The 23,712-nt window shown below is 57.0% G+C and overlaps 1 protein-coding gene and 1 long non-coding RNA gene across 4 annotated transcripts in view; both read left to right on the top strand.

Moving 5' to 3' along the window:
* The window catches only part of FBXO25 (F-box protein 25), a 30,068-nt gene extending 12,922 nt beyond the window's left edge, over nucleotides 1-17,146 (top strand). Inside the window, exons 2-11 of one of the 3 annotated variants that reach the window (XM_024578701.4) lie at nucleotides 1,019-1,159; nucleotides 2,318-2,421; nucleotides 3,326-3,375; nucleotides 5,734-5,826; nucleotides 9,685-9,778; nucleotides 10,864-11,048; nucleotides 12,165-12,344; nucleotides 14,506-14,649; nucleotides 16,160-16,186; nucleotides 16,854-17,146. In XM_024578701.4, coding sequence (XP_024434469.2) covers nucleotides 1,019-1,159; nucleotides 2,318-2,421; nucleotides 3,326-3,375; nucleotides 5,734-5,826; nucleotides 9,685-9,778; nucleotides 10,864-11,048; nucleotides 12,165-12,344; nucleotides 14,506-14,649; nucleotides 16,160-16,186; nucleotides 16,854-16,943 — 1,108 coding nt within the window. In that variant the 3' untranslated portion in view covers nucleotides 16,944-17,146. Of the gene's footprint in view, nucleotides 1-1,018; nucleotides 1,160-2,317; nucleotides 2,422-3,325; nucleotides 3,376-5,733; nucleotides 5,827-9,684; nucleotides 9,779-10,863; nucleotides 11,049-12,164; nucleotides 12,345-14,505; nucleotides 14,650-16,159; nucleotides 16,187-16,853 lie in introns of those variants that run through there. The other 2 variants (XM_053916844.2, XM_071220151.1) reach the window with 2 other exon arrangements.
* A 3,928-nt stretch (nucleotides 17,147-21,074) lies between these two features.
* On the top strand, nucleotides 21,075-23,214 carry LOC123478528 (uncharacterized). Its single transcript, XR_008425963.2, has 3 exons — nucleotides 21,075-21,238; nucleotides 21,715-21,860; nucleotides 22,103-23,214. It is a non-coding gene; the product is annotated as an uncharacterized lncRNA (long non-coding RNA).
* The last annotated feature ends 498 nt before the right edge of the window (nucleotides 23,215-23,712 follow it).

Genomic DNA, 23,712 nt, shown 5'->3' on the forward strand with positions numbered 1-23,712 from the left:
GCAAAGCTATCATTTAGAATGGAAGGGCAGATAAAGTGTTTCCCAGATAAGGTGAAGTTAAAGGAGTTCATCATCACCAAGCCCTCATGAAATGTTAAAGGGACTTACCTAAGAAAAAGAAGATCAAAAATATGAACAGTAAAATGACAACAAACTCACAACTATCAACAACCAAACCTAAAAAACCAAAAACAAACTAAGCAAACAACTAGAGCAGGAACAGAATCACAGAAATGGAGATCACATGGAGGGTTATCAGCAGGGAGTGGGAGGGGAAGACAGGGGGAAAAGGTACAGGGAATAAGAAGCATAAATGGTAGGTACGAAATAGGCAGGGGGAAGCTAAGAATAGTATGGGAAATGGGGAAGCCGAAGAACTTATATGTACAACCCATGGACATGAACTAAGGTGGGGGAATGCTGGTGGGAGGGGATGCAGGGCGGAGGGGAATAGAGGGGGAAAGGGGACAACTGTGATAGCATGATCAGTAAACTATATTTTTAAAAAGGTTTAAGGAATGACTTTTAAGCATCTTCTAAAGCAAGAATTTAATGTGTGACTGGAAACGTGAATATGTGATTATAAATCAGCGCGGGCTGAGACCCTCTGGGTACAAAGGAGAACCTCCTAACACGTCCCGCATGCCGGTTCAGGGACCGAGCACTTGCCGTGGAGCCAGGAGTGCTATTGGAGACTTGAGTTTCCTCCTGAAAGTGGCTGTCTCCTCTCAGCCACCACGAACGCCTGTGTAATAGCCTTCATCAGCTACGCTGAGTGTAGCCGGGGGATGGTACTGAACATTTTCACGTCTCATGTGCTCTGTAAATCTCCCACGTTAGCGCAATACGCCAAGTCCACTGCGGGCATGCGATTAACAAAACCAGGCCACTAGACCATTGCAGACTTTTAAATATTAATTAAGAATCCACTTTTTAAACATGAATGACTAAATGTCGTAAGTGAAAAGAAACTTGCCAATCACACGTAATTTTTAACACAGATCAACTGTGTTTGTAGGAGAACTATGCCGTTTTTGGGTCAGGACTGGAGATCTCCTGGGTGGACCTGGATGAAAACGGAAGACGGCTGGAAAAGGTGTGAGCCCTGGAGTGCGGAGCTCGAACGCGAGACACACCAGCGTGACGTCAGTCATAGCATGTGAGTCGCAGCAAAGCAGAGCTGCTCACGGAAGGGCCTGCTTGACACTTGCGGTTGCACCTGTTTCTCAAGTCACTGCCTGGCTCCGTAACCTGGGTTCTGGCTGAGACTTTCCCCACGCAGGCTGCGGTGAGGAGCAAAGTTAGGTAGCTAAAGTCTGGGCCAGTAGGGGCCTGGTGCCCACCCTCAGACGCTGCGTCTGTCACCAAGCAAGATCTCGCTGCCCAGTGCTCCCAGAAGCCCACACTGTGGCACCAGCTTTTGAGAAAAGAAAAGGCTTTTATTGTGAAGCCTACCTGCGAGGAGACCCCAGGCGAGACTCAAATTTGTCTCCCTGACCCAGGGTCCAGGGCAAGTTTTTGTTGTTGTTGTTGTTTGTTTGTTTATTTTAGAGAGAGGAAAAGGGAGGCAGAGATGTGAGACAGACGATAGGCTGCCCTTTGTACGCACCCCAACTGCGGACTGAACCCGCAGCCCAGGCATGTACCCTGACCTGGAATCAAACTCACAGACCAAAGGTTCGAACCACACCCAACCAACTGAGCTGCACCGGCCAGGGCTCAAACTTAATTTTTTAAAGACTTGTTTTGTGGCCCAACATGTGGTCTCTCCCGGGAAGTGTCCCATGCGCACCTGAGAAGGTGCACACTCTCGCTTTCGGATGGAAAACTCCGTTGTTAAGTCCGTCTGGCCTGTTGTGGCATTTCAGGCCGATGTTCACACAGCACTGTGTCAGGCATATGGCAGGTCATTGGTACCAAGGATCATATTGTCACATTAGTGTTTTCCCAGGGAGTTTAATGTAATCTCCTGTTTTAACGAAGCATTTTGAAGTCTGAAACTGCCTTGGTTCAGCATATCGAAGCCCGTGGGACACTCTATAACATGCTCAGCCCTTTCTAGCAAAACATTCTCAGAAGAACCAGGATAAGTCTTAGGCTTCTTGAAACGAACAAAAGCATGTATTAGACATTAGCTGCGTAGTGTCAAACTGTGATGTGTCGCTTTGAAAAATAACCGCTCACTTTCAGAATTTAACATGATCTTTGTTTCGATCTCCTAAATTGCAAACCAAATATTTATGACCATTTTTAAAAAGAAAAGCTGAATGAAGATCTTCCTGTAAAGACATTTAAATACACTGTGTCTTTGTTTCAGCATCTTAAATAGTGAAGATGAAGAAATATTCACTAATGAAGAGCATGGATGTGCATCCAAAAAGAGGAAAAAGGGCCATTTTAGAAGGAACAGCAGCACTCAGTGTAAGCTCATTCTCACTACTAATTTCATGCTGTTTACTCGAGTGTGCTGGCCTGCTCGGCGCTGGGAGGGGCGCTCGGGGAAGACGCCGCAGGTGTGTGACACCGGGCCTCACCTAGCGTTGCCCACAGGCCCGCTGATCACACTTCCTGCAGCCCCACCGCTGTCTTAGTAAGATTTGCTAACACAACAGACAGCAAACCCACAGAAGAGCCCCTGCATCGGAATGCCCGGATGGGGTCACGGTCAGTTCCCTCCCACACCGTGAGGCCGGGGCTGAGGCGTCTTGACTTTGGACTTTTGTGCAGGAGATGCTGCTGTTGGGAGAAGGACACAGACACGGCCGGAGGTGGGCTAGGCCCCGGGTGGGAGTGCGGGGCTGGAGGCAGTCCCCCCCGCCCATCCTCCCCAACCCTGTGCGAGGCCTCGCCCTGCACTGGGGGGCCCCACCGTGAGTCAGGGGACGCGTCTCCTGTCTGTAGTCTGGTGAGGAAGGTGGGGTCCTGTGGGGAGTGGTCACTGTGGTCCTTGAATTCCATGAAAAAATTTGATTTAAATTGACTACAATATAAAGGCAATGACAGAACAATAGAACTTTTTATAAGCTACATAATGTATTAATAACTACCTTCACAATGATGTGTTACGATATTACTGCAGTCATCAGTAACAGTAGTTTTCTTCCAAGTTACTAAGAGCTGGTGCCATCTCGAATCATTTTCCAGGCACAGATACGCTTCAGACGTTAGGGAGCAAAGCAGTTCTGTTCACGTTTAGCCAGGTCGAAGCGTCTCCTATCTACACATCAGATACTTTTGCTAACACGTGCAGCTATGTTAAGTTCCTGGAGACTTCATTCGGAAATGACTCCCCAGATTTTAAAAACAAAGTTAATTTTCATTCTAGGTTTTTATCGTGAAAAATGGATCTATGTCCATAAAGAAAGCACGAGAGAAGTAAGTATTCCACTACAAGTAAGCGGTACTTTGTGTTGTTTCTGCTGTGTGATGTCACATTAAACAAATTATTTCTTCTGCAATATCACATCTGTGGTTCACATTCTCACAGAGGAAGACAGGAGGGTCTTGGAAACAGTCGCTCTCATGTTGTGTGTCCATGTGCACATGTGTGTCCACATGCATGGTGTGTGTCCATGTGCACACCTGTGTCCACGTGCACATGTGTGTGGCCGTGCCCCCAGGGCAGATCTCAGCACGAGTGTGGCCCTGGACAGCATGCCGTGGCCTCTCCCCGCTCCCCAGCAGCTGTCAGAGCCCCTGGTGCCAGCAGGCAGGTGGCACAGGCCTCCTGTGGGGGGGACACCTGTGTTACACCCTCATTTAACACTCCGAGTGGCTAACGTGACACTCAGCAGCACCTGTGCGCACCTTTCTCCTCTCTGCCGAGTTGGAGACGCTTCTCTGTGAGACCTAGAGCAGTGTGTCCATTGCAGCAGCTCCTGTCTCTCTCCCTAGTGTCCAGGGAAGCCCCCTTGCTTTTGCAGTCAGAGAAACTCAGCATTTGCTTTAATTTGTAGCAACCGGGGAAACAATCTGGGGAGTGATTGTTGAGTGTATATCCCAGTAGCGTGTGTTAGGTCTTCCAGAAGTGCTAACGATGGATGGACCCAGCCCGGCTTCCTGGACACTCACGGATCAGATTCTGAGACAACAGTTACTTGACCTGTATAGTGATGGTTGACATTGTCACACGCGCATGAAGAGGCTCCAACCCTTCGCACAGTCAAAAGCACCCTCAGAAGAATGGTTGGCAGAACCTAATGTAGTTTGAGCTTGTTTAAGACTCTTCAATACCCAGTTGCTCCGTGTTGCCGCACTGACTACAGAAAAGAGATCCAGCTCCGGCCGCACCAGCAACGGGGCTGAACTCCCCGGGAGCTGGGCTTCTTCTGCGGACAGAGGGGCCGGGTGCGACCAGGTCCAGGGAGTGAACAGGACTCGGACCTGAGAGCTGGCGCTTGCCACTCTGCAGCATCAGGCTGACTGCCCTCTCATCGGGGCGGACCAGGCACCTCTGCTGCCTGTCCCCATGGCCGGCGGCAGCCGCTACAGCCTCTGAGTGCCCCTCCTGTGTGGTTCCAGGCCCCCACGAGGTGGGTGTGCCTGTGCCATTCAAACATGCTATTTCCGCTCGCTCTGTGAGTCACATTTAATTCCCCCAAAAGGGAAGGGCTGTTGTGAGGCTGGTGGCTACCCGGGAAGGAGTCTGCTCCGCCAGCACGTAGAATTCCGCTCATCAAGAAGACATCAGCTGGGGTCGATTTCAGATCTCTATCCAATTAACCTCTGGTTCCCCCCACCCCCCGGGAAAGTGCATGCATGTTGTTGGTGTGCGCACATCGGGACTGGCCTTGGGACTTGGAACGAAGCGCAGTACTCTCCCCATGCGCCTGTTGTCTGAGCCCCAGGTGTCTCCTGCCTCACCTGCTGTTCTCTGTGGTCACTCCCCAGGTGGTCCATCCCCTTGACTCTGCATGGAAAATCTCTCTAGGTTCTTTGTGTTTCAAATACTGAAGGTCAAGTTTACAATCTGTACTAGGGTCCTCATCGAAGGCGGACATAGAAAGCAGGAGAGCTGTGTTCTGGTTCTTTTAGTCCTTGCCCGAGGATGTGGTTACTTTTTTAGAGAGAGAGGAAGGGAGAGAGAGAGAAAGGGAAACATGGATCAGTGGCCTCCTGTGTGCGCCCTGACCCGGGATTGAACCCGCAACCTTCTGGTGCATGAGACAATGCTCCAGCCCACAGAGCCAGTGGCCAGGGCACGGGGTCCTCCTTCTTAAAAAGAGTGACTCGGGTTTCCTCTGTGCCCACGGCTCTCATTGCCAGCGTCCTGGGGTCTGGTGCTGGGCAGGCCCCTGCTCCCGCAGCCACATCCCACGGTGACGGGCAAATTCCCAGATGACAGGAGTCCCTCGAGTTGATAAGTTTAAACACTCTTCAGAGCGGAAAGCGCCTGACTGTGTGTCTGCAGTGTGCAGCCTTGGGTAGTTCCTCCTCTGTTGTGATTTCAGGCTTAAATCGCCCTCCACCACTGTGTCCCAGCAGGAGAAAGTGAGATACTTAATAAATACGCCCTTGTCGTTCGGTGTGCAGTGGTGTGAGAGACGGCCACCGCGTCCTGCCTCCCTGACCGAACGGCTCACGCCGGTTGGCACTGGCACGGTTTCAGGTTCCTCTCGCTCAGTAGGGACCAAGCCACATCACGGGCAAACGTCCTTTGCCAGAATTCACAGCCACGTGGCGCAGACTCAGCCCCGCGCCCGGGGCGAGCGCTGACGGGCGCCTGTTTTCCAGCGGCACGGCTACTGCACGCTGGGGGAGGCCTTCACCCGCCTGGACTTCTGCAGCGCCGTGCAGGACGTCCGCCGGTTCGGCTACGTGGTCAGAGTGAGTATTCAGCGCGTTTGGCTCCTGCATGAAGCTGCGCTTGTTTGCTGTGTGGAAAGGGGTCGCCGGGAGTGGGTTCAGGAGACAAGAGACTTGGTGCCATCGGGGGCAGGGCTCCACGGGCTCGGGGTGGGGGGCGGGGCCGGCGAATCCCACCTGCAGGAGGTGCTGGGGACGCAGACGTCTCCCCATGGGACTGCCTGGTTGTCACCTGCGTGTCCTGCTTCACGGGGCACAGAGCAGAGCCCTGCTTCACGGGCATGGCGGGCTGGCGGAAAACAGGAAACACGTACAAATAGAACTCACAAAGCCTGTGGTGTTCCTGACACCTTTTCAGAAATCTGCGTGTTGTTCTACGTGCGAAAGGGGAGGCCCTCCCGCTGTGTCTGCTCATATTTGTGCTGAATGCCCTGCTCCGCGGCTCCTTCCCCTTCCTGCTGTCGCGGCTGGTGGGGTTTGGACCGGCTTCCGGGCGCTTACCCGGCCAGGTCCGAGGACAAGCTCCTGGGCATAGGGACCTTTCGGCCTGAGAGGGTCTGAGCTGTGTGCCTTGGTCTCAGTTTGGGCACTGCACTGGTGTGTTCGGGGGCTCCTTTGGCACCAGGTGGCCTCCGGTGTCTCTGATCCTGGCCCCCCGGGGCCACCTGGTGACCCCTGTCCTGTCTCCGGCCCCCTGTTACTTACTGAGGAGCCTTCCTTCCGACGTCTCTTTAAAGGGAAGTGCCTCCCTTGGCCTCACTTTGGATAACACCAGTGACATCATAGGCGTCCTGGGCTGGTTGTTCTCTTGCGCACAGGAAGTCCAGGGGACACGAGGGGAATTTGAAAGAGTGTAGCACGCACTGTGTTTGTATTCACTGCCACTCTAAATGAATCGGGGTGGGGGTGGGGGTGGGGAGACAGCTGAGGCGCTCTGCCCTGTGAAGAGCATGCTTGCTGTCTGCGCTCCGTAAGCTGACTTTACAACAAAGACACCAGCGCTGGCCCCTTCCCTTCTGGCCTTCCCGCTGGCGCCTGTGACCGTCACAGCCACACGCGTGGAGGCCGGCTTCCTCTGGACCCCAGCCTGTCCAGGAAGGCACCTCGAGCCTCAGCAGCTACGGCTTCGTTTGGCTCTGTTCACCTCGGTTTCGTGGTCTCATGGTCGGCGTTTGGCCTGTAAGACCTCTGCTTCTCTGAGGTGAAAGGTGCCTCTGCGGCCTTTTTATGGTTGGCGTTTGTGAATGTTCTGTTGACAGGAGGACCCTGCAGACCCTGTTTGAAGGATGTGATTTTTCCGGCTTATCTATAACACAGGTGTGGTTTAGTTCTATTATTTAGAATTATTACTTAGTTCTTTCACACTCTTCTTCTGAATTTTCTCTTTTTTAAAGATTTTATGTATTTATTTTTAGAGGGGAAGGGAGAAAGAAAGGGAGAGAAACATGGGATTGTGGTTGCCTCTTGCGCGCCCCGCACTGGGGACCTGGCCCGCAACCCAGGCCTGTGCCCTGACTAGGAATCGAACCAGCGAGCCTTTGGTTTGCAGGCTGGTGCTCAGTCCAGACACACACCAGCTGGGGCACACATTCTTGTTTGGAATTTTCAAAATTAAAGAGATACATAAAAATCTCCTACAATATTTGTATTTTAACTCCTTTTTATTCAGTTTCTCAGAGGTCATGCTTTGTATGTCCAGCTGACAGAGGCTGATGTCTGGTTATGTTTTTCTGTACAACTTGGGTCTTTCGCCGTTTATCTTCATTTCCATTCTAACCTACAGTTTACCTTGTCACCTGCTCCCGTGGCCCCTGTGGTTCACTGGGTTTGCACGGGCTGCGGTGCGGTCTGTGGTGGGGCCCGCGCCCCGCGGCCCCCGGAGAGCCAGCGGAGACACCCGCCAGCCCTGCCTTCTGCTAGGGGGCCTTCTGCTAGGGGCCTAGCCCCTCTGTGGAGGGTTGTTTGCGTCATGCTGTCAGAAAAGGAGTTTGTGCTGACGATGGGAGGGGCCGCCAGTCCCCACCCCCGAAGGGCCAGCTGTTGGAGCAGCCGTCCCCAGACAGGGGCTCGGCGATGCTTTTCACTCGGAAATTACGAGGACCCCAGAGAGATCCCGGCTTTGTGCGTCACAGCTGTTATGTTCACCACATAGGAACTGAACCACTTTTAAAATATTTCTGTTTATTTAAAAATAAAGGTGGTGTTTCCACCTTTGCGAATCTCCCTAACGTCTGCTCCAGTAGAAGGCCCCTGAGTCCTCGCGTCTGTCTGTGGCATCCAGGACACATTGCCGTGCCCTGCGGGTGCAGGTGGGACCTGCGTGGGGGTCACCGCTGTGCCAGGGACCCTGTGGAGGCAGCTCTGACCATGGGGCCCCTCGGGGTTCCTAGGTGGCACTCTGAGGACTATTGCAGCTGTGGCCCCTTGCTGCCCTCCGACGTGTGGACGAGGCTGTGGAACCGCCCTTCTCCCCTCCCCTCTGAGGAGCAGGATGAGATGCATCTGCTTATTCTGGTCCATTTCCCAGCTGCCTGGGCCTTGTCGGAGCCAGACACCGACCTGGGACGGGTTGGTGATGCAACAGCGTGTGCCGCTGGGTGGTGAGGCTTTCGGGGTCCGTCCCCAACGCCCAGTGTGGCTGCACACTCACCTTGGTCACATCTCAGTCCAGCCCTCATCAGCAGTGGCGCAGGCTCTGCACCTCAGTTGGCCGGAGTCTTTGTCACTGGTTCCAAGTGCAGGTGGGAGAGAAGGGGTGTGAGCACTGTGACGATGGTCAGAGGAGGAAGACATTTGATGACACGCAGGTGGTGAGAAGGATTGAGTAGGGGTGACATGGCAGCCGTGGGTTTGGTCCCATGCGTGGGGCAGGGTCTCCTCTGTCTCCAGCCAGCGCGGCTCTGTGAGTGAGTTAGCACCTCCTTCTCTCCTCTGGAGACCGGCAGAGGCAGCGTGGCCAGCGGAAGGGGAAGGGAGCAGAACCTGCAGATTCTAAAGTGCGTGTGAGGCCAAGAGCGGGCAGGAATCTTCGGGAGACCTTTGAGGACGTGTTCACAGCCTCAGGGCAGATGGGACGACAGCAGCAGCCACACGCGTGGCCCAGGCAGAGGCCGGCGGGGACAGGGAAATCACAGCCCCAGGCAGGTGGCAGAGGTGGGTGGGGTGCGATGGTCCGGAGCGAACCAGCCCTCCCTGCAGGGCAGAGGGCAGGGGCAGCCCTGGGCTGAGCAGCCTGGAAAGGCCCTGTGTCCCCTCCAGAGCCTCCTCAGGGCTCAGATACAGGTGAGGAGAAACAGCACTGATGGGAACGGGACTCAGGGTGTGGGGACACCGGGACCTGTGCCTGCAACGGGGGGGGGGGGGCGCGGGGGGCAGACTTGTCCTAAGCAGAGCCAACACGGCTGGGGAGGCAGCCACTGGGGCTGGGAGCAGACAGACGGTGTGAGCACCAGAGGACGGACGGGGAGGACGTGATGGGGGCGGGAGGGAGACCATAAGGAAGGGCCTGGGGTGGTGAGGAAAGCGATGGAAGAGGAGCAGTGACTCTGAGTTTTAAAGGGTCCGAAAGGAAGTGACAGGGTCTGCGAAGCACAGACGGGAGCGAGGGCTCCTCTAGGGAAGCAGCGCCCTGGGACAGGCCAGAGGTCAGAGGGAGAGCCTGAGTCTCACTCTGGAGCAGGGACGGCCCAGACACACAGGGCCACACCCTCGGCAGGCCACCAGGTGGGGCAACAGGGCCTCTCTCGCGAAGGAGAAGACGGGAGGCACAGGGCCCCGAGTGCTGTGGGGACGCCTGGTGCGTGTCACAGGTCACAGGTCACTGGGGTCGGGCTCCCTGTGAAGGAGATTCTTGCTCAGCTTTCCCCTCTTTCTTTTAAGCTCTTGCAGCTCATCGCGAAATCCCAGTTAACGTCGCTGAGCGGTGTGGCGCAGAAGAACTACTTCAACGTTTTGGATAAAATCGTTCAAAAGGGTAAGAGGGCGACTGATGGTTTTCATCGTCTAAACCTTTCTGAAGTGTGGTGTGAGGGGAGGGCTGTTCCTTCACTGTCCCCCAGCGGGCAGGCTGTCGGAGCCGCGTGTCCGCTCAGCGCGGGCCCCAGCCGCAGGCTCCCTCCAGGCCTCGGTGCTCGGGGGCAGCTGGCTGGGTTGTGGAGTTGCTCATGGAGGAGGGGGACTGCGTTGTGTCATGGCGAGAAATGTGCCGTGTGCGAACACACCCGGGAAGGTGAGTGAGCGGCCACACGTCCCTTTGCCGTGGGATGTTTCCGTGATCAGCAGGCTGGGCGTTCAGCTGCGTCGGCGTCAAATAAACCTAGAATTTTCTTTTTATTTCCTGTTTGAATTGGTTAATCAGTGGCTAACAAAGGGGACTAGGCTCCCCAGCGCGGGTGTGCACACGCGTGAGTCTGTGAGTGTGTACAGCACACGTGTGAGTTTGTGAGTGTGTACAGCACACGCGTGAGTCTGTGAGTGTGTACAGCCACCGAAACTCCAGCTCTCTTTCTGACGGAGGAACCCAGCCTGACGGGTTCGAGTCCGAGTTGAAGGCTTGGCCACAGGTGCCCTGTCAGGAAACCTTTTCAAGTTGTTCAGCCCCAGCATATTTGTGGCGCCTGGAGCATCCAGTTTGGGTTGCAGTGAAGTCAGGTCGTTGTCTCTGTTGTGGTGAAATGTACCTGATATGAAAGTAACAGTTTTACCCATTTGTAAGCCTGCAGTTCGGAGGCATTCAGCGCGTTCACGCTGCTGTGTAACCACCACCACCGTCCTTCCCTAGGACTTCCCGTCCTCCCAACCCGACCACCCACCCCCCGCCCCAGAGACCCCCGCCCCCGCCCGTCCACAGCCCCGGGCCCACGGCCTGCTGCTGTCTTGGGTCTGGTGACTGTGGGGACCTCGCACAGCCAGGGTTCTTCAGGGTTCCTCCGTGCCGCAGCGCGGCAGGGTTTTGTCCCCTTCTGAGGCTGAGACTCAGCCTTGTGCGTCTGCCACGCTGTGTGTGTGACAACCGGCCGGTGACGGCGCCCACCCACAGCTGTGCTGTGCTCCTCCCAGTGCTCGAGGACCACCAGAACCCGCGCCTCATCAGAGACCTGCTGCAGGACCTGAGCTCCGCCCTGGGCGCCCTGCTCAGGGGCGTCGGCAAGTCCGTGCTGGTCGGCAGCATCGGCGTCTGGGCCTGCCGGCTGGAGATGGTCCTCGCCTGGCAGCGGCAGCTGCAGGACCTTCAGATGACACAGGTACGGACCCTGCACGGAGGCCGAGACGGCTCGCAGGGGAAGCTCCCCAGCTCTGCGGGCGAGTCGTGTCTTTACCCTCCCGTGGTGCTGTACCGATTGTTGTTCCCAGGTGGGTCAGGACCAAAGACCCTTCAGCGTAGTTCTTCCTGGAAAGAGCTGACTCCGGGTGATGAGGCAGTAAACGTGTTTACCTTTAGAGGGCATTAGGTGTTCCAGGCTCAAATGACGTTCGGTGAGTGGAGGCGTGTGGTCCTGCGCAGTCCTCCACCCCCCTCATGCCTCCCCCTGCACCCTGCTCTAGGGGGACCACTCGACGAATCCACTCCTTCATAGGTGTCCCTCATCCAGGGACCCTAGGGCCGGAGAGTCTCAAGAAGAGACACCAGACAGAAGCCACCTGTCCTCATGGCTGCGTGCTCTGTCCAGCTGGGGACACTGCGCTTAGGCGGAGCATGCGTTGAGGGGGGGCAGGTGCCTTGGGTCCTGTTGGAGACAAGGCCAGAGCTGGGTGGGACCACAGGGACGTCTGCTCCTGGGGACAGTGAGGGATGAGGTGTGAGCCCAGGCGGGGCCTCCTGTCCCCAGCACACATGTACCCCTTGGATATGGCCCTCGCACTGGCCACGTCGGCCTCCCGGAGGCACAGACACATCTGCTCACTCACCCATTCACTTGCGTGAGGGAGGGTTCACTTTACACTTGAAGTCACAAAATCCCAGCGATTCAAGCTCAAAGGCACCTCAGGGACAGACAAGCTGTGTCTTGGGACTCAGGCTGACGCAGGCAGAGACTGCAGGGGACTGGAGTGCAGCACACAGCCTGACCGCCACCTCCGTGGCCTGCAGAGCGTCCTGCACAGCTGGTGTCAGTTCAAGTGTGGCCCCCTGGGGAACGCGTCCCGCTCGTGGTGACGGTCATGGAGGGGCTGTCACCACAAAGCAGTCTCGTCTGCTCTGGCTCCTGCGCTTCCCGCTGTCCCTCTGTGGCCACACCCCTGCTGTGAGGACGCTGTGGGAGTGTGGGAATGGCAGCTGTGTTTCGGTGGGACCGCCAGCCTCGCCGGGCCGCCGGCGTCCAGTGGCTGATGGGGCCGTGGGCCCTGCTCCCTGTCTGCAGGTGAACCACGGCCTCACCCTCAGCGACCTGCCGCTGCACACGCTGAATGACATCCTGTACCGGCTCTCCGACGGCTGGGACATCGTCACCCTGGGCCAGGTGACGCCGGCACTGTCCGCGCTCAGTGAGGATGGGAGGCTGTGGAGGAAGCTCTGCCAGTACCACTTCGCCGAGAAGCAGGTGAGTGTGGCCTCCCTGCCCTCGGCCGCAGGTGCAGCTCACAGCGTCGGGCGTGGCCAGACTTTTTGTAAAGCGCGCTGTTTCCCTTTGATGGCTTGTACGCTGAGTTGTTTGTCCTTAAAAAGAACTGTGACTCTAAAACACCCCATCTGATAGGGCAGGACAGGAGCGACTTTCTGTCCTGAGGGTCTGTCACCTCCGGCAGCCGTGGTCTCGGGGACAGGCAAGCCCCCCACTCCCTTCCTGTGGTCATGCTGGCTGAGCTGCCACCTGGGGTCAGAGCCCAACCACCCTCTGCCCCCCAGGTCAGGAGGGGAGGTGGACGGTCACCTCCTCAGAGACGGGTTTGGCTGAGCAGCTGACAGATGCCGCGAAGCGCTGGGGTGCATGTGAGCACTGCCTCCTCGGGCGGGCGGGATGGTGGAGGGTCCCGAGAAGCCCTGGGTCCCATGGGCGACACGCGTGGTGGGCGGAGTCCAAGCACAGAGGCCCGCATGCAGGGGAGTGTGGTGAGCGTGGGGACATGGGGGCCAGTGCAACTGCCAGGCCTGGGAGGCCGCGTCGCCCCGCTCTGTGTGCCAAGTGGCCGGAAAAGCCCCTGCAGGAAGCACTGGGACAGGCGCGGCTCTGGCGTGAGGGTCGCACTTTGCAGAGTGAAGGTCGGACCCTGCCCTGAGGAAACCCTACGGTTGGCGCTGGTCCCTGAGGTCCGCGAGGTGCTGAGAAAGGGCAGAAGCCCCCCAAACTGTGGGGGTCCCCTGTGGGTCCTTCTGTTCACGTGTGCTGTCCAGGCAGCTCACACGCCCAGCGCTCCCCCGGCTGCCTGCGGGTCGGCTTGTGCCGTCACTGCAGCGCCTTCACCCCCTGCGGCCCTCGCTCCCCTCGGGTTTTCACAGAGAACCCCACCCGTGAGCTCGCGGCTGAGGCCCCTGCCCCGTCCACTTCCATCCCACCATGTGACGTCCCCACCGCCACTCACGTGCCAGCATGCCGTCCTCACGGACCCCACTTGTCAAGTGGGCATTCGCTGGCATGTGTCCTGGCTGTAGACCTGGGAGTCGACATTCTGGGTCACATGGTGACCGTGTCCGTGGTTTTGAGGAACAGCCAGACTGCCATCCGCAGCGACCGCCCGGTCTCCTGTCCCACCAGTGTGTGCGAGGGTCGGCTGTGCCTCCTCCTTGCCACCTGTTAGCGCCTGGACGGTCACACCTTCCTCGTCCATGTGAGGTGGTGTCTCGTCCCAGTTCCCTGAGGACAGGGACGCAGAGCATCTTTGGCCATCTGTGTATTTTTGCAGGAGTGTCTTTCACACTCTTTGCCCATGTTTTCGCTGGGCTGTCTTTGCACGACTGAGTGGTCCTTGTTGCACCCACTGACGCAAGAAACAGACGTTCGGAGACTTTCAGGACGTTTACAGAGATGTTACTTTAATGGCCAACTCTTTTAACCTGCGCAGGGACGGACTCTCGATGTGTCCCGGAGACACGGTGCTCTGAAGAGCTGCAGATGAGAGCCGCGCCGAACGCTCACAGGCTAGCCCTTTTATACAGTGAGAAGCAAGCAAGTTACAAAAGCGGGAGTTGCTGTTATCTCTGCATAGCTCTTGGCTCTGGAGGAATTTTGCTCTGGGTTCAGGAGGAACCATCTGTCTGTCTCCTGTTGATAAGCTTATTTCGGATGACGATTTGTTTCTCTTCCTTATTCATTCTAGTGACCTTCAAGAGGTTTTCTGCTTAGCAATGCTTATAATTGTCTAGCCCTCTTTCCTAGCTCTCAACAGTCCTCTTTGTGCTCCTACACACAAGTCGCTTGTCAGAGAGATGAGGTGCGCAATGTGCCATTTTCTCAATTTTCTTTTCGGGGACAGTTGACGTACGTACAACATCATATTAGTTTCAGTGTACAGCATGGTGGTAACTTAATAACACATCACGGGCATCATTCCAGATCTGAATATTATTTAAACCGGTTTAACGGCCACACAGCGTCCCTTAGTACCGACGTGTCCTTTGTTTGACTAGTCCCTTGCCGAGTTAATCCCAGTAGGTTTAATTCCAGTCGCTCCGAGTGTCCCGCACCTGCTGCCCTTCCCAGTAGCCCTGACATGGTGCAGCGCAGACCACGTGCTGACTCCGAGCCGCCCCGTGTGTGTGCCCAGTTCTGCAGACACTTGATCCTCTCAGAAAAGGGCCGTGTGGAGTGGAAGCTGACGTACTTCGCGCTGCGGAAGTGCTACCCGACCAGAGAGCAGTACGGGGACACCCTGCACTTCTGCCGGCACTGCAGCATCCTCTTCTGGAAGGTAGCGGTCGTGGGGGCGCTTCGGGGACCTGAGGGTCAGGTGTGGTGGAGCCAGTCCTTCCTCTGTGTTTTGGCTGCAGTGGTTAAAAATGGGAACTTCCGTGTGACCAGGAGGGTGATGAGGGAGATGGGACCAGACACCAGGGCAGCTGCCTGGGCTCCTGGATGCAGACCTGCCCAGTGGTTGTGGGGCCGTGTCCCCAGGGCAAGTCTGGCTGGCGCCCTCAGGCCACGTGCTGGCGGCTTTCCCTGGAGCCCTCAGCCTGAGGAAAAGGGAGACCCCAGACTTGGCCTTAGCCCCCAGCGCCCCGGCTGCCAGCAGCTGCCCTCGGGGTAAGCCCCGCCCACGGCGCCTCCACCCAGGGCCCCAGGCTTCCAAGGGGAAGGTGCAATTTCTCACGTGTTGGTCAAACTTAACTTGACTCTCCTGACTTACACAAGTCCAACCCTTCTGTGAAAAATCTGAACTTGGAAACTTCATCTCTGGCAGTTTCTGCATCCAGAGAACACGAGGATCCTTCTTCCCAAGACTTTCCTAGTCTCTGTGTCACTGCCCACGGCCCAGGCTGCCCCCAATACACACAGGTTGTCCCCGCCCAGAGGTCGGCTCCTGCAGCCCCCTCTTTAGCAAACCCCGGTTTTCTTGCCCTTGACTTCATGTCACCTGGGACACTGTCTGTGCTTTGCCTTGAGCCTGACCGTGACCCTGGCTGACCTCGCTGGGAGCCAGTGGCACCTCGAAGGCCGCTGAGCCTGGCCCGCAGGTGTCCTGTTGGCCCACCTGCCCTGGGGCCTCGAGCTTCTGCCTGTAAACACCTCACTTGTGTGTCGAGTGAGGTGTTGTTTAACATCAAGGACACATGAGAAATGTCACTAGGTGGCCTCGTCCACGTGGACGGCACAGAGGCCTTCACACAACCCTGATGGCGCAGCCGCCTGCCTGGGCGGCCGAGTCTGGGGGAGGACGGGCAGCAGTGGGGGCTCCCGCCCACACGGCACCGCGGTCAGGCAGTGGACGTTTATAGCGAGCAAGAGTGACAGAGAGAAACATCCACAGCCTGTCACGGTCGGCGCCACGTCCCCCCAATGCCCACAGGCAGCTGGGGGCTGGCACGTGAGCCAGGGTTCCGGCTCCACAGTCATCAGCAAGACCGTGACAGCCTCTGACTGAGTTTCCCAAAACCACGTCACACCTGTTCTCCGTGTCAGCCCCACGTGGAAACACCAGCTCTGCTTCGCTCTTTCCAGCGAGCCCTGGGGGCTGGGAGCCACTGCAGCTGCATCGCTGTCCCTCGAGATGCCTAGAGGGACACGAGACGCATGTGCGAGTCTCAGCCCATCTTCGCGTCTCGGGTCTCTGGGGCCTGGTGTGCTCACGGCACTGGCGTCATGGCCCAGCGTCACCTGGTGGTTCCAGTTGTTCCCCTAAACAGCCCGAGTCAGCCCGGCACCTTCTAATCTCTCCCCCTTCCCTCCCTTGCACCCCTTCCGGCCCGCCTTCACACCCCGAGGACTGCCGCCTTGCTTTGCTGCTCCAGGTACCTTGCACTTCTCCGCCCTGCCCTGCTTGGGATGGACCCTGCCTGGGCTGCCGTCCTCTTGGGCAGCAGCCTCAGGGGCTCATGGTTGGGGCCCGTGGCCAGACTGTGAGGGTCTCGCTCATTTTAGCCGCCACCAGATGGTTTTGGTGAAATGCCTCAGAGCCCTGCGCTTGAGGGGAGGCTCAGCCTCATGGGGAAGCTCTGGATGTGTCCGGTGGTGTTCCCTTTGGTGACAGCACGCAGCCCCTGGGGCGGCCCCATCCCAGCCACGGCCACCCAGAGAATGCGCTTGCCTGACCGGGCCTCTAACTTCTGCTGGCCTGCAGTCTTTGGGCGCCACCTCCTTTTCTGAAGTTCGTCAGTCTTCGCACCTAAAACCTCTTTCCTGTTAAGTACGACCCTGGGCCACCAGTTGCTGTGGGAGCGTGGGTGGTTCTGGGGTGGCCTGCTGGGACAAGGGCAGCAGGGACCCCGGCGTCCCTTCCTCTGGGCAGGGCCAGCTGCCCAGGACCTGCTCCGGGCCACCTGTTGTCCATCTGCTCGAGCAGAAATCTGCCAGGAAGTTTCTGTACAACCGCGTGCCACCTGTGACATGGGGCTTGGGGACCGCTCACACGAACAGCCGGTGGCGAACCTGTGTAACCCACTCTCTCTGCGTCCACAGGACTCGGGACACCCCTGCACGGCGGCCGACCCCGATAGCTGTTTCACGCCTGTGTCGCCCCAGCACTTCATCGACCTATTCAAGTTCTAGACGCCCGCGGCCCTGTGCAGCGGCCCGAGGAGCCGGCGGAGCCAGGAGGTGTCCCTGTGACCGAGGACCGCTGGCAGGGGCAGGACGAGCTATCCCAGGGCAGGGGACCCACGCAGACTCAACTTCTTCTTTAAAAAAAATCCCCTTCATCTAAGCACATGGTGATTTGCAACTCTGCATATTCATAAATACGGTTTGGAAAAGATCGGAGTGTCAGCTCCACGCTCTGTGCTAAGCAGACACTAAGGGCCAACACACTTCCTTGCCACGTGACGGTTTCCAGATTTTGCCGTCTTTGGGGGCAGGGACAAACCATCGATCCTTGTAAATACCTCGTGCAGAATATTTATTTTTCTTAGGATGTGTGTTAGCCGCGCTGGTTCTGTCCAGATGATTCCTTTGTGCGTGCAGAACGAGCCCCAGGAGACATTTCGTGTCCACTGCGGTGTCTAGTGATCGGGCTGCGAATTGTGCGAAGTGGCTGTGACCCGCCAAGGCGCGGCGGTGGGACTGAGCCCTCGGACAGTCGCCGGCACCCAGGGTCCTCGGCAGCGCTGTGGAGGGGCCGGCCACGGCGGAGCACGCGGAGTCGGGCGGCCGCGGGCCTTCCAGGACTGAGCCTGCCTGTAGGGACCCTAAGTCGTGCCTGCTGACTTAACTCCGTCAGTGTTGCATCTCACTGAGAAAAGTGGAGATAGTGATTTTGGTATCATTTATTTAAACCTTTCAAACCTTTAAAAGATTGTTTTGTTTTTAAAATAACGCATGGCCATTTGAGACAGTTGGTACAACACGGAATCACCTGTACCTGGCCGCCCAAAGTGGCTTCCAGCCACAGAGCGGGGGTCTTGCTGCTGACCATGGTGGGGGAGGAAGGAGGATGGCATCGCTCGCTGCCCGTTTGCATCTCTGAACTCACAGGCCAGGGGGCCCACGCAGACTCATTTCTGTCCCCTTCTTTTATTCTCTTCCTTCTAAGCGTGTTAACGTGTAGCTCTGTGTGTTTGTGAGCGACGATACTGGGTTTTCAGTGCCCCAGTCCGTGCTGCACGAGCCCTGCAGCCAAGGACACGCTTCTCACTGCTCCTGCGGGTCCCCGTGGTGCTGGGTGGGGCTCAAGCCGCTGCGTGGGCCGGGAGGGAGGCCCTTCGTCAGCGGTGGCGCCCTGGATGCCGCCTTCCTCTCGACCTGTGATAAGCAGCATCGTAAGGCACACTTGTGTACCCGCCCACGTCCCCAGTGACCGCGGAGGGGAAGGAGAGAATGAGGCGGTCCTCCCGGGTGTTTCCAGGTTGCTCGTGAGATCAGAGATCCCCACGATCTTCCTGAGAGGTGAGGCGAGGTGAGGCGTGCCGTGTGAGGTCCCTGCTGCTGCTGCTGCTGCTGCTGCTGCGGCGCCGCCTCAACCGGTGAGGGCGGGACTGTGAGGTCTCGAGTTTCCTCCGTGCCCGGGCCACTGGGTCTTGTTTTGTTCTTGCTCAATCCCCCACGTGTGCTCCTTGCCTGTATTACTTTTGGGGTTTTGGTATTTTTTGTATTAATTTTTTTTTTAAATTCAGTTATGGATTTTCAGAGAAAACAAACATGGACCTGTTGATACCCTTATTTATGCCCGTGTTGGTTGATTCCTGTGTGTGCCCTGACCGGGGATGGAACTCACAATCCTGGCCCAGGGCAGACACTCCGAGCAACTGAGCCACTCGGCCGAGGCTTGTACTAACTTTTTCTGAAAGGGTGTTAGCCTTAGGAGGTCACAGTTCTTGTCCCTAAATTATGACACTGTGGCGCCGGGAGAGAAATCGGGCCGTTCGCTCTGGTAGGAGCCCCAGGCGCGCTCAGACCCAGGCCGCAGGCGTGTGCGGTGCGGCGGGGCGGGTGGGAGGTGCGGAGCAGACGGGAGTCACGGAAGACGCAGACGGAAGACGGGGAATTACTCCCAGGAGACCAGACGCCACGCAGGATAGGGAAAGGGTCATGGAGTTCATGTTTTTCTAAATTTTTATGGACTTTTTTGGGGTGGCAGTGGTTGGTGAGATTGTACAGGTCTCAGGGGCACGACCCTGTACCACACCGTCTGTACACTGCGGTGTGTTCACCACCTCAAGTCGGGTCTCCTCCGGCACCGCTCGCCCTTCACCCGGAAGGGTGCCGCACCTTCCTTCCGCACAGGGTGATTCTGGAGGAATCAATAATAACCACTTGTTTTGAACATTAAAACCCTACCCAGCCTTCATCACCCCGTGGAGAATGTCTGCAATCCTGGGAGCTGTGCAGAGACGCTGGTTTCCAGTCGCGGAGATCTGTCCGTCCCACCTGCTGGGCCAACAGCACAGAGCCAGTGCTGGGCACACCGGGATGGGGTTCACCGTCCACAGACCCGGCGAGAGAATCCTGGATGCCGAGGTCGTGATGGCCTCAAGCCCCGTCGGAAACTCCACGGACAGTTACCAAGACATAGCTTATTGAAGCACAGCGGCCGGTACCCAGAGGGGACACTGAGTGCCGGGACCTCGTGCTGAGCAGTCTGTGAGACATGGTGGCTGCCTGGGATGGAGCGGCTGCCCCAGGCACATGTGTGCCATCCACGGAAGCGAGAAAGGAGCCAGGCACAATTCATGTGCCGTGTCCTGGTTTTGTGGGAGAAGTCAAAAGCAACTAAAAAGACATCTTACACACAATTAGGAAAATCTGAATACATATACGAGGGGGGACGCAAAAACCAGAATGATCTTCTGGAGGGCGGGCCCCTTGGAGCACAGGCTTCCCCACTGGGGGAGTGTTCTAGGAGCCCACCTGGATCAGTGCACCAGCTGGCGTTGTTGTGAGAGGCTGCATTCGGCTTCTGTGAATGTTTTTAAGACTCAGTGCATTTGCCCATTTCCTGATGGGTGATTTATGAGCACACCTGCCCACAACACACTGAGTGGTCAGCAGTTTTTGACCAAAAACGGCATGACCCCTGTGGCCTACCCTCCCTATTCACCAGGTCTTTCCCCAAGCAATTGTTTGTTTCCCTGGATGAAAAAAGTCCTCACAGGGAAACGTTTTATCTGTGTGGAAGAGGTGAAACAACAAACAGCTGCCCTGGCTGGTGTGGCTCCTTGGATTGAGCGCGGGCCTGCAAACCAAAGGGTCACCGGTTTGATTCCCAGTCAGGGCACATGCCTGGGTTGCAGGCCATGTCTCCAGTAGGGGGCATGCAAGAGGCAACCCATTGATGTTTCTTTCCTTCTTTCTCCTTCCTTCCCCCCCTCTCTGAAAATAAATAACATCTTTTTAAAAAACAGGCAGATGCACCAAAAGGCATCAAGATCAACGATTTCAAGAACTGTTCTGAGAGAAGTCTCGGTAGGTGTACTGCATCAGGTGGAGAGTGCTTTGATGGCGACTGAGGTTTAGCCACGTACGGATAGTTTTTTACAAAGAAATTCTGGGTTTGGGGGGCTCCCCTCTCGTATGGGTATTGGATGGTATTAGGGAATTAGTAATTTTGTTAGGTGTGCCACTGATAGTAGAGCTGGGCGGGGCACTGCCCTCGTCTCTGAAATGTGCCCTACAAGCATTTAGGGTCAACGCCTCGAAGTCCACGATGCACCTTCTGCAGCTTCACCAAACGCGCGGCTCCAGCTCCGCCGTGACCTAGTTCCTCAAGCACAGACAGGCGCGGCTGACTTGGCTCGGGCTCGGCTGCGGGAGGTCAGAGGTAGAGTTTCTGGGTGTCCTCTGCACGATTCCATCTGCTCTTGCCGAATTTTTTTATGATAAAGTGTTTTTTTTTTTCCTTGAAATACTGTCCCTTCCAAAAACAAGCCAAATTGAATGTGCCGGGTCAGCGCTGGGAGAATGGAGCAGCTGCTGCGCAGCTCCAGTTCTGGGACTCCGGCACCCCGGCCACTCGCAGCCGCCGAGGACAGAGTGACAAATACAGGAGACACAGCAAACTGCCTTGTGCCCCCAGGACCTGGCTCTGCAGCCAGGACTGTCCCTGTGTCCCCGGGAGTGCTCTCCCGGCCCTGGGGACACCGGACCCACAGAGCCAGAGGCAGTTCCAGGTAGAAGCCCTTCCCCTTCCAACTGTTCACACTCAGGCTGGCTTGTTTGGGGTCGTCTAACTCCATCCCCGCGCCCACCGCAGCCAGGCAGAGACGCAGCTCCTGAAGGCTCTACAGAAATGGCTCTGAACTCTACGGCACTGTTTTCTGCCCCCGCTGTGACGCGGCCTCCTCCCTGGACTCCAAGCTCCCAGGGGAGCACAGCCCAGCAAATGCTCGCCGCAGGGTGGAGCCTCTTCACGGGTACAGCAGCCCCAGGACTCCCCTCTGCGAATGGGATGGGGACCCACTGCTTCACTGGCAAGCCACACCCTCTGTGTGACTGCAAACGGCTCGGCGTCTCTTGCCTTTTGAGCCAGTGCTCCCCGCCAGTCCCTTCGGTTCTGAAACCATGGCCTTAGCCCCCTAACCTGCTGAGCTCAGGGAAGGGCCAGCGCTCAGAGCCAGGGACCCAGGAGCCTCCCACAGAGGCTCTGAACCCCTCCCCTCCCCCACCCTGATCCCTGGGGCCTGAGGGGTGGGGTGGCATGGGAGGGGGGCCTGTCGTGCCCCCTCCTATCCCCACCCTCAGCACCTGCCTCCTCTGGAAGGGAGCTGGGAGGCACAGGTCTGACACACCCCAGGGCTTACATTGTGGGGACATGGGCGGGAGGGCTTGGTGGGGACAGAGGCAGGGGGTGCCACCAAGACGCAAACCACCTTTTCTGTTTCTTTGGGAGTCACCCAGTCCCCACGCCTGTCCAGAAGTCCTGGCCCGCAGCCAGCAAGAGGTCCCCAGTTCTTACGGGAAGTTGTTGTCCCTCTCAGGGGCCACTGCTCCCAAAGCAGGCTTATCTCTGAGGATGACGACTTCTAAAAGATACAGGTGAGCATGTTGTATTCCTATCACCGGGTACTCAGGCTGCAACTCAGCCCATCTAGTTGAGTAAAAATCAGGACCCCCCCCCCCCCCGTCTGCCCCCCATGGCTGTGTGGTCCTGGAACTGGAAGTTCACTGGTTCAATTCCCAGTCGGGGCACTTGCCGGGGTTTCGGTCTTGATCCCCAGTTGGGGTGCTTGCAGGAGGCAGCCAGTTGGTGTTTCTCTTTTCCTCCCCCTTCTCAAAAGGGAATAAACATTAAAAAAAACAGGACTGAAGCCAGGGCACAGCCTCAGCGGTTCAGACAGCAGCAGAGGCAGAACCCACTCCTAGAAGCTGAGGCTGAGATTGGACACTCGTTGGTGAAGCACCTCCAGGCGGCATCTGCTTCCTAAAACGAGGTCCAAAGTGTCGAGGCGTCTGCGTGGACCTTCCCCGGGGGCAGCAACCACGCGACCGACAGCAAGACAGTGTAAACGGTGGTTTTATTTTTAAAACTCTCAGTATTTAAGGACGAATTCCACGTCAACGGAAACTGGCACTTTCATGTTACGAGACGAGGGAACGTCAGGAGGAGGAGCAGACCCCTTGCTCCTCACACAGGGACACCATCTGTGCACAGAATTCAAGCAAAACCCCCAAACCAAACCCCCTTCTCTCGCCCTGTGAGCAGAAAGCCGCTTTGGAAATGACGCTCCGCCAGAGGCACACCGACACGCATTTCTATCAGGGCTCACACACAGCCCTTTTCATTTCATCAGACGCCAGAGGAGGAAAACGCATTCACATCGCTTCGAAGATACGCAGCGAGTGAGGCACAGTGCGCAGCCCAAGCCCACCCTGGCTCTGCTCCGGCTGTAAGAAACCACACTGTTCTTCTGCCCGCTGTGTGTCCCCACGGCTCGGCCGAGGGCGGCGACAGGCACCAGGGGCCACGGCTGCTGCTCACCAGGCTGCAGAGCCCCAGAGCCCAGACGGTGTCCCCAGCCCCCTACACACGCACCCTGGGCTCAGGTGTGTGACGCCCAGGGCAGGCTTCCTGGGGACGTGCAGGGCCACGGTCCCCGTGCTGGGCCGCCTGCCTGGGGCAAGGAGAGTCGTGACCCTGCATTTCACAGCTCCGACCCACACGCCTGGTTCCACACTCGGTCAGGTAAACGTCTTGTTCTCTCCCAAGAACACGGATGGTTGGACAGACGGCTGACAGAGAGACAGACAGGTGACCCACAGGGCTCACAGACACGCTTGAGGGACGACGTGGATGCACACTGGAGGGTGAAGGTCGGGTGGACGACAGATGACTGACAGACACGCTGACCCACCAGGCGTCCCGCAGCCGGCGTGCTGGCTCGCTCGGCGGGAGGGAAATGACACGCAGTGGTGTGTGGCAGCACCACAGTGCACCCTGAGCAACACGCAGAGAGGGTCCCTCACGAGGGGAGCACGGTGTCGCCAGAGGCCTTTCTCTGTAACCGGAGCACGGAACCTCTCCTTCCACACCAGCCCGAGGCGGGCCCGTGGCCTCGCCCCAGGAGCAGAGCTGTGCTGGGCCCCCGAGCTGGGGTCCCCATGCCACCACGGCAGCAGCCACGACACGCATCTCATTTTCAAAACGAAGCCCTGGGTGTTGCGGAAAAGAGGCACTTCCAGTGTTTTATATGCAGTTTTAACCCTACAGTGAGCAAGTTAATAACTTCCAAACAAAATCACAGTACAATCAACTTATTAAAATTGATCCACACTCTATAGCATTCTTTAATCTGTAATCAAAAAAGAACAAGTTTTCAGAAGAAAATAAAGATCAGTGTGTAAAATTCCAGCAGTAAAAATAAAACCTGAACATCAGCAGCACCTTCCG

Source organism: Desmodus rotundus, chromosome 13, assembly GCF_022682495.2.
Source record: "Desmodus rotundus isolate HL8 chromosome 13, HLdesRot8A.1, whole genome shotgun sequence".
Lineage (NCBI taxonomy): Eukaryota > Metazoa > Chordata > Mammalia > Chiroptera > Phyllostomidae > Desmodus > Desmodus rotundus.